This window comes from Lonchura striata, chromosome 24 (assembly GCF_046129695.1).
Source record: "Lonchura striata isolate bLonStr1 chromosome 24, bLonStr1.mat, whole genome shotgun sequence".
NCBI lineage: Eukaryota > Metazoa > Chordata > Aves > Passeriformes > Estrildidae > Lonchura > Lonchura striata.
The window spans coordinates 2,713,818-2,729,109 of NC_134626.1; the positions used below are offsets into that span (position 1 = coordinate 2,713,818).

At 41.1% G+C, this 15,292-nt stretch overlaps 1 protein-coding gene across 2 annotated transcripts; it reads left to right on the plus strand.

Moving 5' to 3' along the window:
- The first annotated feature begins 32 nt into the window (after positions 1–32).
- GABRD (gamma-aminobutyric acid type A receptor subunit delta) lies at positions 33–14,142 on the plus strand. Of its 2 annotated transcripts, none has more exons than XM_021529865.3 (9): positions 33–666; positions 7,428–7,540; positions 8,087–8,154; positions 8,512–8,732; positions 9,526–9,608; positions 10,933–11,070; positions 11,956–12,108; positions 12,686–12,897; positions 13,216–14,142. In XM_021529865.3, the coding sequence occupies exons 1-9, from the start codon at positions 599–601 to the stop codon at positions 13,513–13,515; spliced, it is 1,356 nt and encodes a 451-aa protein (XP_021385540.1). In that variant the 5' UTR covers positions 33–598; the 3' UTR covers positions 13,516–14,142. The 2 variants fall into 2 exon arrangements, with proteins under 2 accessions (XP_021385540.1, XP_021385539.1); XM_021529864.3 differs by having other exon boundaries at positions 35–666; positions 11,953–12,108.
- Positions 14,143–15,292: the final 1,150 nt, after the last annotated feature.

The following is a 15,292-nucleotide window of genomic DNA, read 5'->3' on the forward strand; positions in this document are numbered from 1 at the left end:
GGGGGGGCGGCGGGGGGCGGCGGCGGCGGTGCCTGCGGTTCACATGCCCCGTGCGGAGCGGGCACAGCGGCTCCGCGCCCCCGAGCGCCCCGCGACCGGCCGCCCCTGCCCTGGCCTCGGGCTGCAGCTCCTCCCCGGCACGATGCGCGCAGGACATTAGTGGCTCCGGAGCACTTTGAGTTGCTCCCACCCCGCTCCGTGGGATTAATCTATCCTTTTGGAGGTTATTTTCGGCAAGCAGCCTCGCAGGCGGGCAGAGCGGCCGGAGGAAGAGCCCGCGGCAGGGGAGGGATGCGGGAGCAGGGCAGCGGAGCCGGGCGGGACTGAGCCACCCGCAGAGGAGAGGAGAGGGAAGGAGAAGAGAGGAGAAGAGAGGAGAGCTGCCCTGCTCCCTGCTCCCGTGCCGGGCTGCCTGCATGGCTCCCGGGCACTGTGGAGATTGTGGGGGCTGCTGCTGCTGAGCAACCATCCATCGCTTTAAACTCAGCCTCAACTTAGCGCAGCAGGCAAGAATGGCAAAGCCACTGGAGCTTTGGAGCTGCCAGGAGAGCCGGGGAACCTGGGTTTTGGTCGCTGCTGTCTAATAAATGGGAGTAAAATGGAATTTCTTACCTGGGTTTTTCCTGCCTTGGTTCTACTGTGCACCCAACAGCACAGGTGTATCAGGTAAGAAAACATCTTATCATTCTTTCTTAGACTGGCCTCAGGCAGCCGTCCTCTCGGGGTAGCTGGAGTGAGTGATGCCAGCTCTGGCTGGCTCCCACTTTTGCCCAGGGATGCTTTCTGCACTTACGGGCCATGACTGCTTTGAGTGAGTGTTCAGGAGAAAAAGGGCCCTTGACTGAAGAGTTTCCTTAATGTGCCTCATCTGTTTCAGTTTTTTCTTTCTTCATTCCCTAGCTGAAAATGCACTTCTGCCAGTTGAGCAGCAGTTTTTTGGCTTAGTCAAGGGCTGTGTTTTTAACACCATGCTCCTAGAAGCTTTTTCCTGAGGGCACTTACTCTAAACTGGGGACAATCACTTTTTGTAAGGCTCTGCAATATCCCAGATCAGCCTCAGCCCCTCCAGCAGCTCGGTAGGGGCCTGCTTGAACATGAAAACTCTTCCATAAACCCCAGCACAACCAGTGGGGTATGAGCTGAATAGCTTTGCTCAGGGCCTCCATATGTGCCATTAAAACCCCAAAATACAACCATCCCTTTCTAATGAGTTCATTAAGTCTCCTGAACTTAGGTTAGCAGGAAAAGACTGTCAGAGATCTTAGGGGGAAAAAAAAATTGGAGAATGCAAACCATTTTTTAAAATAATAAATTTTAAAGAAAGATGTATATTTGCAGCTCTCAGTCACATTCCCTCCGAAGGTGTTAGCTAGGCAACCAGCGACGGTCTCGGTATATTCTTATTCTCTCCAGATCTGGAGGCTGGATGTGGAGAAAGCTTGCCATGATTACGCAATGAAAATAGAGGGGGGAGTAAAAAAGAACTTGCTGCATGTAAAAACATGCCTACACCCCCCAGAGCAGGGGTGGTTGTGGCATTAAAGGGGGTCCTATGTCTTCTGCTTCATAGACATCCTTAATAGCTTCAGAGGAGTGGAAGAGGCAAAGTGGGAACTATAGTAAAACAACATTGTTCCACGTTTTGGAATTAATCAGGGAGATCTGATTTTTTTCACTGGCAAAGAAAAAAAATCTTGCTCAGAGAAAGTGTCAAGTCAACTGCACTTAGTCAGGATTGACAGAATGATTTATCCTGTGACCTTGAATCTGTTATCCAGGGTCAGATCCTGACATCCTCAGACTCTGAAGCAATCCAGTGTTACAGGGAAGGCAGAGGAAATACTGCTTATTACCTAAGGACACCAAGATCTTGCCCATCATTTCAATGATCCTGTTTTTCCCTCTGCAACTGGGCTACCATTGAAGCTGGGGGTTGAAAAGTGATGTTTGAGTATGTAAGACCAAAAAAAGAGAGAATTTTGAGGAAAGTCAGTCTTCTCTGCCTCTGTCTCCAAGGTTTGCTCCTAGGCACAGCAACTGCCAGGATATGTGTTTGTTGGATACGTTATTTATTTTATTATTAATTCCCTAATTGACTTCCTTTCTTCAGTTACACAATAGTGATGAATTGTTTGGTAGGAATACATCCACTCGTGGCAGACTCAGGCAAGGGAAATTCTAACTTCTTAAATTCCAATTGTTCAGATTGTAGTCTTCCAAATATTTCAAAGTGTGAGACATTCCATGGTCAAGGAGAGCTTCTCTGTTTGGATTCAGGATTTAGAGTGGCTATGGCAGGACAAGTTTAATCTTGTAAAAAGGGAGTAGCCTTGCTTGCATGTGTACTTTGGATCAGTTGAACAGAACTAAAATGAAATTTTATCCTTGCATTAGTAAAAATATTTTTGGTACGAGATGTTTGAGATGCTTTTATGAATAGCAGCATATTAATGGGAAAAACTGCCAATGGCTTCATCTTAAATCCCTGATTTTGTTTTCTAAATGCAGTGTGATTCAGAATTTTGATGATAGAGGCCATCCAATACCCTTAAATTCTCTGCTCCTGAGTTCTGAGCACTGTATATTGAAAAAAAAACCCCATATTCCAAAAAGGAAGAATGTTTTGGTGATTTTGAAATTCACTAGTAAGACAAAAGAGACAAAAGACTTCCCAAAAGCAGTGAAAATAATGTTATGGTTTGTCAGAGGGGGGAAGTGGGGGATGTATGCAGGCTGCTTCCTCAGAGCATTTCTGAATACCCTTCTGGGGTGCTTCAGCTGTGTGTAAAGCAATTTCTCTGTCATGTGTGTTATTCATCTGAAGTGAATGAGCCAAATTCAAGCTAAGTCAGCACATTTTTGTCAGGTAAATATTTTTTTTTTTAAATAGTGGGTTTTGGTCTGCTCAAGACAGTGATTACTGGCAAGGAATTTGGCATTCAAATGATTGAAAGGTCTTCAGGACAAAGACTGTGGCTTCCACTATTTTATCAGGGTTTGAGGTGCTATGGATGCTGCAAAAATAAATGTGCCACAGTGAATGAGATCATCTGCAGAAAGATGTTTGGGGAAATATTTCTTCATTTAAGTGGGGAAAGAGCACTTCTGAAAGGAGTTTTGGGGTACATGCCTATGCTTTGTAATTTCTCACTGCAAGAGATTTGAATTCTCTAATTAGAATAGGTGTATATTTAATATTTAAGTTTCGGCTCTGTGCAGTGACTTTTATACTCCTGCATTTAATTGTCATTCTGCTGTGTATCTCCCTAAGCCTTTTACTTCTATTCGTGGAAACAGAGCAGCTTTAACACGTGAATGTATGCAAAGAGTGGTCCATTTTCTGTAGCTTAAAACTGCCAGAGAGGCTTTGATGTTCTAAAGGTTGCCATGAATTAAGCCTAATGCTTTTTCAATTACATTTCAAAATACAAAACATATTTACAGTGAGCTTCCCTTAGAGTCAGGAATGGCAGATGGGAAGGATATACATACTGCTCTGGATAATCCTGGAGTTTGGCAGAGGTCAGATTGTTCACTGACCTTGCAGGATATTCCCTGTCTTTTTCCCAAGAAAAAGTTTTCTTCAGTGGTGATGACATCTGGGACATCTGTCCCAAATGCTTATCAAAATGAAATATACTGATCGCAGTCCTCCAGTCAAACTGTTTCTTCCATCCACCAGGTTAAAAGATTCATATAACAACAACGTTACGATCCCCAAGAGAATCAGGTTAGCAGATCTAAAGAAGAAGCAGAAGATGATTTTCATCACCTTGCTGCTCTGTGAATTTTTCAGAAGATCAGTGCGCTCTCCTGACCAGTGTAGCCTCAAATCAGTGTCCCACTGGCCACTGACTTAAAGATTCTGAGCTTTTTTGCACTGATCCTGGAGATTTTGGCATTGCAGGGCAAAAATGAAATTGCTAATAATATCCCTTGCTCAGCCGCTGTTGTGCTCTCATTCACATGGAACTTACAGATTGCCTCTCACTTTGGTGTGATTTAAATACCAGATAGTTTCTAGTAATATTGATAAACTTCTTAGCAAGTGTTTTCAAGCAGTGTTCTGGAAGGGAGCAAAGACAGGCTAATGCCTCACTTTTCTGACAAGCCCTTTAAAGATGTGCTGTCCAAGTTGTTTGATGTTTCTCCCCCAGATCACTCCACATTAGTAGGATGTCCTGGTCCTGCAGCAGCTGGGAGGGAAGTGTCAGCTTGGATAGGGAGGATTTTGGGATATGTGTACTTTTCATTCTGGAACTGCTAGTGCATAGCTCTGAAAGAGACATTTCTTTGCTCTGTCATGTGACATTCATTGCTTGGAATTGCTTTCCCTAACCTGTGTCAATATTAGGGAGAGGGCAACTCCACAGGTTTGTGCAGTTTATCAGTGGGGATTTCCTTTCCCTTTGTCTATGCAGGAGAACTCACTATTGATTTCATGGTTTAGACAGCAGTATCTATTTTCAATGAGCTCAGCTGAAGTTCTCCCAATGCTCCAGGTATGGACAGATGCAAATATATTCTCAAAAATACCTGCTTGAAATGAATTGTACAGAGTCAGAGTGTGGATCATCTTCTTCAGCTTTACCTTTGGGAGTGACTTCCAGAGGGATAGAAGTCCCCAGGATTGTTGCCATTCAGCCAGTGAGGACCTCCACACTGCTTTGGTGCAAACTGAAGAGAAATTTTCAGGAGCTCTTTTACTCCTTGGATTTGGCAAATCGATATCTTGATTTTACAGAGTCCTTTCTCTTACTGAAATAAGCTTTACAGCAGCTTACACTGGGAAGTGAAGTTGCTGAATCAACTAATAATAGTTGCCTTTCTTTTCATCCTTACTTCTCACACTATGAAAAGTTAATCCCTTCCAATGCATCTTTTCTATGCTGGTCTTCCTTTTTCAGGTACAATAATGAATAATATTTTAGGCCATATATAATCCCAACTGCTTATCAAGGATGAAGGAAATTCTCCCACCATTCTTCTTGTAACTTTAAAGCACTGGATGTGATGTGTAGACGTCTAGAGGAATGACTCAAAGGAGTTTTCACCACATGCCACAAGCCATAAAATTATTTCAGCTGAAATATTTTAATAACCCCCCTGGTATTAAGTGCATATAGCTCTACTAACTCCGGCATATTTGTTACACTGATGATCTGACCCTAAGGCTTTATTAATAATAGAAACAAGATTTATTTTAATTGTGTCATGGATATTTAAGTAAAACTCCCTCTAGATTGTAATCTGCTTAAAACACATGGCAGGCTATAGCTCTCATTCTTTAACCCAACTCTCATCATTTTAACTTCCTTTGAGCTCCACGGCTTTCCTTAATGCCATTAAAATAGAATCCTGACACAGAACAGCTGAACTCCAAGTGCTTTGTCAAAACATGATCAGCACATGGGATACATCACTACAGTGCTGTCACCTTCTGACTTGAATTCTGTTTTCAAAACATTTTACTGAACTTGCTTGCTGCTTTAGCAACAGAGGATGAAAAGCATCACCTTCTATTGAGAAGTCAAAGAGATTTTCAGCAGATCTATTCATTCAAGTGTATTGTAGCTATTTAATTAGGAAAAGAGATAGAGTACCATTCTTTACATATAAAAGGACCTCTGGCATTTTACTGATTAGAAACACCTTTCCATATCTATGTCTGGGACTTGTGAATTGCAAATAAGTATGTTTTTAAACAAACTTATTATAAAGTTATCATTTCATTGAAGTAAATTATGATGGTTGGATGACTGAAAGACCAGCAGTCTGATAGAAAGAAGTGTTGTTATAGCTGATGAGACCCAATAAAGAAGGAAAAAAACCTCTGTCGACATCTGTTATAAATCTTCAAAGCCCTTGTCTAAATCAATTATGTTATTCCAATTTATGTAGCTGAAAACACATCTTGGAGTGTTCCAAGATACTTCCTCAGAAGAGACAGAGTGACCTGAGAAATAGCTGGGATAGTAATTTGAGATGAACATACAACAGTGTGCTCATGGCAAGGAAATCTTATAAATGCAGTTTAACATCACATTTTGCTGGGAACTAACGAAGTTGCACTTGGAGCAGTGTCCCTATGCTGGGAGGTTGCAGAAGCTTTGACAGCTCTGCTAATGGAAGATTTCAGTGTCTGTGCTGCTCAAAACTTACATTTACACATTGTAATCCCAGAACTCCTTCCTTATATAATTGAGTCCAGACAAGAATTTTAAGACCAGGACAATCAAAGGTTTTTCTTCCAGTCTCCTGTGAGAAGAGTTGGTTATTGCAGAATACTCTGTTCCTGTGCTGGCAATAACTGCTCATGCTGAGCTGAATGCCCAGGCTGGCATATTTTGGAGAGAAAAACCATGTGCTTTATGTGGGTCAATGTCACATGAACACTCTAAGAAAGTTATGTAAGTACCAAGACAGAATGTGTTTGCAGCCTTCCATGGATATTCAACCATTTCTATTATGTTACAAGTCATAGGTACCTCTCAAATGGCACATTTATAGCTGGGCTCAGTGGAAGATGCTAAACCAGTGCTTAGGCAGCTTTGATCCAGTACTTGCATTCAGTCACAGGCCCTTCTCAAACCACTGGCAAGTCTTCTTTTTGCAAAGGGTGGTGTCAGACATGGTCCCAGCCCCTCATTTATCTCTTCCTGCCCTGTCACTCACAGTGCAGTGAGAGGAAAGAAGTGAGCAGGCACAGATCTTCAACTGGAGCCTGCCAGGTTTAACAGATAATGAAGACAACACAACCTTGCCTTTGTTTGTAAGAGATGGTGAAATATCCACATCATTGCTTGTGCCAGGACTGAGGGGCTGGCAAATGGCAACCAGACCCTGGGCTGAAGTCTTCAAGGAGCATCACTGGCCTGGCAAGAAGAGGCACCTGAGAGAGGGAGCCTGATTGCTGGGAGGGGCTGTGCCATGAGCACAAATCCCACAGCAACACATCTTCTCCCAACCAAAACCTGCTGCTTGCTATCCAAATTCCAGATGTGCAGTTTTTCCTGTTTTCCTGTCACATTTGACAATGCACCAGCCTTCTTGATCTCAGCTGTTTCATAGTAAGAAGCTGTCACAGCTGCATTTCAGGGTTCACAGATGCATTTTAGGCAGTATACAAAGTATCTTCGTTTCCCTCATGCTTTTTCTGTTTCTAAATCTATTCTCCCTACTTTTTTTAGAAAGAAAGAAACTTTAAAAAGTATGTGCTTGTACTTAAAGATGCCACAGTATTGCCTGAAATTTGTTTTGATTTAAACGGAAATAGTGAAATGATTTTCCTACCTATAAAAATCTCCAGTATAGCTGATTCTACTGTAGGTGGTCTCTGGTGTAAAATAAGTCAATAACTTCCATTTGCTGTCATTCTTCTGTTTGTAAACATGGGAAATTTTAAGATACTTATTCTCTTTACCCAGAGCTATGAGTGACATCGGAGATTACATAGGTTCCAACATTGAAATCTCCTGGTTGCCCAACCTGGATGATTTGATGAAAGGGTACGCACGAAATTTCAGGCCTGGGATTGGAGGTGAGACTTGGAGAGTGAATAATGTATCTTTGGTTCTTACAATCCTTCTGATGTTTATGTGAAATTCATACTTTAAATAATTAAGAAGTTGTGACTATCTTTTACTTGGATGCTGGAAAAAAATAACAATCAACATTTTGCTTGATTTTGACAAGAGACAGACTGCTCAACAGCAACACAGGCTTCTGATACAGTTCTTAAATTGTTGACATCTAAGTTGAAGGAATTTTGTATTTCATTAAATGGTGATAATTTCTGCATCTGCTTGAAGTCATACTGTCTTAAACTTGATAATGTGATTTCCAGAAAGGAGTCTATGATTTTTCTGTTGTGATTTTATCTTGTGTCTCTTATCACTCAAGTGAGATGTGCTGTTGGAAATTGAGGACACAAATGGTAAAAGATTTAAAACTCTTGCTCTAAGAATGTACTTTATAATGGAAAGCACTTCAGTGAACTGATTAAAGAATTAACAGTCTGGGGTCATTGATACTTTTGTGGGTACTATGATGATATAAATCACCCAATTAAAACGTTTTTTCTCAGGTCCTCCCGTTAATGTTGCTCTGGCAATCGAAGTAGCCAGCATTGACCACATCTCAGAAGTGAACATGGTACAGTATCAGATATTTTAGTTTTGCTTTTAAAAAATGAAGGTTCAAAACCAGAAGCTGTATTTGTTGAGCTGTGTAAACTGATTTTCTTCATCAAGACCTATGCAACTCTTGCAATGTGTTGTGCATAACATTGATATTGAATCACTTTTTTTACATCTTGTGCTTATCCATAGTAGGAGCATATGACCAAAATACAAATGCCTGGGCAGCTCCCTGGCTGACTAAGTATAAAAATATGTATTTGAATTGAAAGCAAATAATATATTTCTAGGCTAAGAGGTTGATTTTTTGGCTACGTTCCAAGACATGATCATTGTCAGCATCACTTCTTAATTAGGATTTCTCTTGTCACAGGAATACACCATGACAGTATTTTTGCACCAGAGCTGGAGAGACGATCGTCTGTCTTACAACCACACCAATGAAACTCTGGGCTTGGACAGCAGGTTTGTGGACAAGCTCTGGTTGCCAGATACTTTCATAGTCAATGCCAAATCTGCCTGGTTCCATGATGTGACTGTGGAAAACAAACTTATCAGGCTCCAGCCAGATGGAGTCATTTTATACAGCATCAGGTGAGTGACAAACAGTACAAGTGTTCTCTGTTGTGTGTTAGCTTTTTGAACGTTCTATAATCACTCAGCATTCTTAGGAGGATTTCCTGAAATAGTTACTAGTTAAAGATTGAAGAAAAGCTCCTATCCCCCTATCCTTTTCTTTATGAGAAGTCAGGAAGGTCTCTTTGGCAGCACTAACACATTTTGCACTGCACAGTCACTGATCATGTCCAGAATGCCCTCAATGGGAGAGAAGCCTCTCATGGCTTTTGTCACTAGGCAAGGAGGTGCTGAATACAGAGAAAAGATTCTGTTCTCCACTCTCTCACTATTTTCCAAGGGAACTGTGAGCCTGATTAAGGCTCAGCCTCCCTATCTTTCACACAGACAAAATAGCATTTCTCACTTTGGAAGAGGGCTGTGGCTGGAACTCAGTAACTATACTGACAGTTAATTGTGTAATGTTCTGAAAAATAATGAATGTGCACCTTTGAAAGTGTAATCCAAAGTCCCCCTTAAGGTATTTGTAGTGATCTTGGGGACAGTGAAAGGGAGGAGCTTGAATCAGAAAATTCCTTTTTATTATTGTCAGTAGCTGCAGGATCCTCTGACGTTAGACGAGTCATTTGACCTTTTTTCAATTCCCTCAGCCTCTGGGTTTCCCACAGACTCAGGCAGCAGCCAGCAGGACTTTGAAAGCAGTTTCCTTTGTTAGTATTAAGGTTTCAAAGTTCTCCACTCAGTCTTTTGAGTTCTGAGGAAAAGGCTTTGTCTGAATGTATGTAACTGGTGTTCATGTTGCTCCAAACAGGATTACCTCAACAGTGGCCTGTGACATGGACCTTTCCAAGTACCCAATGGATGAGCAGGAATGCATGTTGGATTTGGAGAGCTGTAAGGGTTGAGTGCCTCTGTGTTTTGTGTAAAGCCTGCATACAAGATACTGAGATAGCTGCACTTGACTGGGATGATTCTGCTTTAGTCAGTGGAATGTAAGGGGTGCCTTGGGGTTTAGAGTGAGCAGAAATCTCTTCATTCCCTGTGTTGAGCATTAGACTGTTGGACTTTTCAATACCAGTTCAACCCCAGTCCAATCCAAATCTCTAGGATTTGATTTAGGGATGATGAACAATGTACAGTCCTGCTGAAAAATGTCTGGAACTTTGTGCTTCATGTGAAACCCTGTGCAGTTGTGACAGTCACTGGCATTACTGAGATTTGTTTCAAATCCAGTGAGAACAAGTGGAAAAGCCCACAGGCAAAATGAGATGTGCTATTTTTAATTTATGAGAAAATAGGAAAAAGAAAGAATTCCCTGCTTTTAATGAATGCCATTGTGACTAACCTTCACATAGCTCTTTAACTTGCCTTGGCATTCGTGTATCTGTTACACAGAAATCTATCAGAATACTGCATGGATGGGCTTAATACTCACAAAGGAGGGTGAAGAATGGATTTATATTTTATCCAACTTGTATTTAATCTATGATCAGCATGTAATTCCCATGAACATTAATACTTCTGAATGAAAATCACCACTGACACAAGCAGGGACCACCCAGTCAGGGAAAATGAATTTGGTTTTTAGATCAAGGAGCCTACAGGTCCTGAGGGTTGCAGAGATCTGGGGATAGCAGATCCTGAGTAGGTCCCTTGGCCTGTTGATGCAAGTTTCTAGTTTTCTTTTTTGTCACTGACTTTGTTTTCTAGGCTGTTAACCACAATACCATCTTATCCTGTCAAAAATAGCAATCTACAGTTTTACTTACATAATCACCAAATGCAGAGGCAGCAGACAGTGCCCCAGCAATTCATTCCCTCTCCTAGTGAGTTCTGCAGGGAGTTTAGGTGGGGATTGAAGGTTTTAATTGAATTTGAGGGTTTTCATTTCAGTGAAACAAACAGAAATAAAGTCTCTTGAAACAAATGGATGCTTTAGTGGCAAGTTGTCAATGAACAGCAAAGCTAGAAAAGATTGATTTCCTGTGGGTTTGCATAGTCCATAAATCCTATCATTCATATCCCCCCTTTCTGCTACGGCCCTGGTGCCCTGCACCTCTCCAAAGCAGAGGGAATTACCCAGATTGAATCTCAGCATGTTTGCAACGTGTCTGGTGGAAATCAACATAGCAGAGAAATTAGAGAACTTCTACCATGAATTCTCTAAGCTCTGCATCTCTCCCTTGAACTTTGTGTTTATTCAGCTTTCTTTTGGCAGATGGCTACTCTTCAGAGGACATTGTCTACCACTGGTCAGAAAACCAGGAGGAGATCCATGGGCTGGATAAGCTGCAGCTTGCTCAATTCACAATTACCAATTACCAGTTCACAACAGAAATTATGAACTTCAAATCTGGTAACAGAATCTTTCTTCAATTCAGGGATAGTATTTGACTTTTTCCTGCAGAGAGAAAACTCTTCTATCTATAATAGAAAATCCTTCTTCTTAAGTAACTAATTTAAGAACTTGCCAGGTTTCTGATAAGAGTTTCCTTCATCTTCCACTTGTAAGAAGTGCCATTCTTTGCTGAGCCTCTAAGTAGGCACCGTAGCATGTTCGATCCTTTAGCTCTCTCTGCTTGACAAAATACTGCGTGGAATGGCCAGACAGCACTTGATAAAAAGCACTTGAGGTATAGCTCACATTTTCTTGACCTAATTTGCAACTTCAGATCAAGAAAAATTTCCATTAGGCCTGATGTTGTGGAGCTTATGACGTACAGTCAGATCAGTCTAATTCTACCCCGTAGAAGTCAGTGGTGTGTATGTCTATCACCGGGCTTACTGCAATGTTTGTACAAGATTGGAGTCATTTCTTTCCTGCTGATTTTTCATCCTCTTTCATGTATTCAGATTCTCATTTATGCTGCACATCTCCTCTAAGCTCTTTTTTGAGTTTGAAATTAACTTGGCCTTTTAAAAAATCTAAATTTAGTATCTGGAGGACTTTCTACAGCAGATGATAAGACAGTACACATTTTGAAGCAATACTGTTATTTGAGAAGACTCATGATTTTATTTTCAGATCTGGCATTGATATGACCTGAGACAAATCATTTGACCTATTCTTAGCTGATGAAAGCTGCAGTACCTCGTGCAGGGTTTATGAAGCATCAATAGATCAGCATTCAGAAAAGCTTTTTGTGACCCTTGTGCAGAAGGTAGCTCTGTCTATTACAGGAAATGTCATTTTTAACATCAATCTAACTGAATCTCTTCTGCCTGCTCTCTTTTCCAGCAGGTCAGTTTCCCAGGCTCAGTCTCCACTTCCACCTTCGGCGAAACCGAGGAGTTTACATCATCCAGTCTTATGTCCCTTCCATCCTGCTGGTGGCCATGTCGTGGGTGTCCTTCTGGATCAGCCAGTCAGCTGTGCCTGCCAGGGTGTCACTAGGTAAAACAGATGGCTTGGGGGCTCACGGGGAGGGGAGTGCTCCAGTGGGAATTGTGCTCTCTGATAATCCTCGTTAGGGTGCATTTATGACCAGTGTGTTTACATTTGCAGAAGGGAGGGTCCTTTGAAAGATTTCTCTCCTGGTTTAATTTCTGTCCTGTTATCAGAGCAGATGCCTCAGGAAGGAATAGCAAATAACCACTTAGGGAGGGTTAAAAGCAGTAATGACTGTGAAAGAAATGAAAGAAGTTATTTGAAGGACCTGGGATAGTGATAAAAAAATGTTCCTGGAGCTTGTGGGTCTGTTGGTCTGACTAAGTGTTGCTAGTCCAGATGTAAAAGTCTTTGAGAGTTAATTCTTTGGGTTTTGTTTCTCCTGATCTAGGACAAAACCAAGGATATCTTGTTCAAATCTGCCTTAGTCATACAAATGCAGTTTCTTTAAAGTTTCCCTGTTTTGAAAATCAGAAGCCGTAGTATTAAGGGGCTTTTACTGTGAAAATAATCCTCAGCCTCATATTAATACATATATTTATGTATAGTAGTGCATCTATTTCTCTCTCATGCTACCCTGCAGGTATCACCACTGTTCTTACAATGACCACTCTGATGGTCAGTGCCCGATCCTCACTCCCACGAGCCTCTGCCATCAAGGCACTGGACGTTTACTTCTGGATCTGCTACGTGTTTGTCTTTGCTGCACTGGTGGAATACGCCTTTGCACATTTCAATGCTGACTACATGAAAAAGCAGAAGAACAAGATAAAGGCGAGAAGGCAGAGTGCAGAGGTCAGTAAGTGTGATACTGGGAATAACGTTGCCAAAGCAATCATCCTGCTTCATGACCTTTTACTACAAATTCTTCCTAAGAAAGGCTTTGAGAATGTTCTCCTTGGTGCCTCAGCAATTCAGAACGTGTAAAGCCATAACCAGAATTTTATGTGGTAGCACAGAGTCTTCCATGAGTTCTGCCAAAGCAGGGGTTAAATCCCATTCACCGCATATGGATTCCAGGGGTGTTTCACCATGCTGGTGCCATGGATAGCTTGGATAAATGACACCGTCCTTGCCCTATAAATTGCCATTATTCTCCTCTTTCCTTTGCAGATCAATGTGAAGAATGCCATAGTTCTGTTTTCCCTCTCCATAGCTGGTGTGAGCCAGGAACTGGCCATTTCCAACAGGCAGCACCGAATTCCCAGAAGCCTGCCTGGATCATATGGCACAATAGAAATAGAAACTGGAGAAACAAAACAGCAGCAGGGAATGAAACTGGACAAAAAGACTGGCCTGAAGTCCCTCTTTAAGCCCATTGATGCTGACACCATTGACATTTACGCCAGAGCCGTGTTCCCAGCAGCCTTTGCAGCAGTCAATGTTATATACTGGGTTGCATATACAATGTAAAGACAACAAAAAAAGGAAAATTCTTCCCAAGACCTACAAACCTAACAATACCCACAGGCTAAAAAGCCCTAACTGAAACTGAATTGAGGCGCCTCTTCTCAAAGGATTTTCCAACGAGCTCAAACACTTCCAAAGTCAAGAAGGTCCTGCTATGAATTCCTACTTAAAGCAGCAATTTATTGCTGACCTGATTTGATACATAGGACTGCACTCTGCCAAACAATTCCAGCTCTTCCTTTCCTGTAATACCATGAGACATCTTTTCATATGTACATATTTGTAGCAAAAGTTTAAATCTTGAATGACCATGGTTTTCTTCCACTTCAAGGTTGATCAATAATGAAGATTTGGCTTTTCAACACTCAGATAATTTCCTTCTTATTTGTAATGAAAGAGCTCATTCCTCATTTCTGCAAGAGTGGTTTTCTGCATCTGTGGGCCGGTCTAGGTTTAACAGTAGTGCTAAAGCTGGAGTTTTTAATCAGAAAAATCTCATGAATAAAGTAAAAGGGAATAGAGGGGAGTGGAGGTTTTTTTCTTAAAATATGATTTGTCTTGGATAAAGTATTGAAAAATTTCAATGCTCTTAGTCACAGCATGAAATAAAATATACTACATAAAATTCTACTGAATTGTTAATAATGACTCTATTACATTTCAGATCTGAGCTAATGAAAGCTTAAACACTTAAGCACAGAAATGTTTATTCTTTTAATAGGCCTCAAAATAGATAAAGCTTAGGCTTCCTGTGTTAGATTGGGAAAAATTTGAAAGGTGCTTGATAATGAAGTCAGACTCCATTTGCAAGAATGACTTTGGAATTTGTTCTGTTAATTTTCACTGAAAATCTACCATGTGTGCCTCTGAAAATATCCTTTTTGAATCTGTCTCTAAATAGCTGAGGGAAGCAAAAAAATTTCATAACTGCTTTTAAGTTATTCCATTACTTTGGATATTTTTGCTGTTTTTATTCAGAGGCTGACCTAATCTCTTAGGCCTCTTCACTTCCATTATTCAACAGTGAAATTCATGGTTCCTCATACACTCTGCTTAATTCGGGACTAGATCTCTCACCCAACTCATGCAAAATAACACTTTGTTCTGTAAATAATCTCAGTGAGCTCAGCAAGTGAACACAGTACTCACAACAAACTAATTTCACAATTATTCTCTAAAATCTTCACAATAAGTATATTGGAATATGGATTAAAACAACTGAAATATTGTTAATGTAGGAAGCTAATGTAAGACACTACGAAAGGGCAATTTATTTTCAGGATATTGTTGGCTTGAAAGTGAGAGGTTGTTTTAAAAATAGAGAATGCTACAAAAGAAAAGGTGAAATGAGAAAGAGGGAAAGAAGGAAGCAAAGCAAGAGGCTGAAAGCTGCAATGGAAAGGAACATGGAGAGAGACTAAGGCAGAGGCTGTAGGTGAGAGAAGAGCTTTGCTGGCATTTAGGATGGGGCTCTTGAATGTGTGGCTGACAAATTCGTAATTGCAATAAGTGTGAAAGGAGGATTTGATCCCGGTGGAGCATGTGCACATTCCCCCTGCCTTAACTCAGCTGTGATTTAGTTCGATTTCATATGACCAGCACTGAAAGATAAAACATTTTAGCACTGATTTATAAATTAGAATAAGATTTGTTCAGTATCAGAGAAGTAAGAGAATGCTTTGAAGAAAAAATAATGATCTGGGCTGTAATAGAAAATATCCTCCACTGTAGGTCTTAGATTCCTCAGTCTTTAATTTCTGTGATCATGGAAAAGCTATCA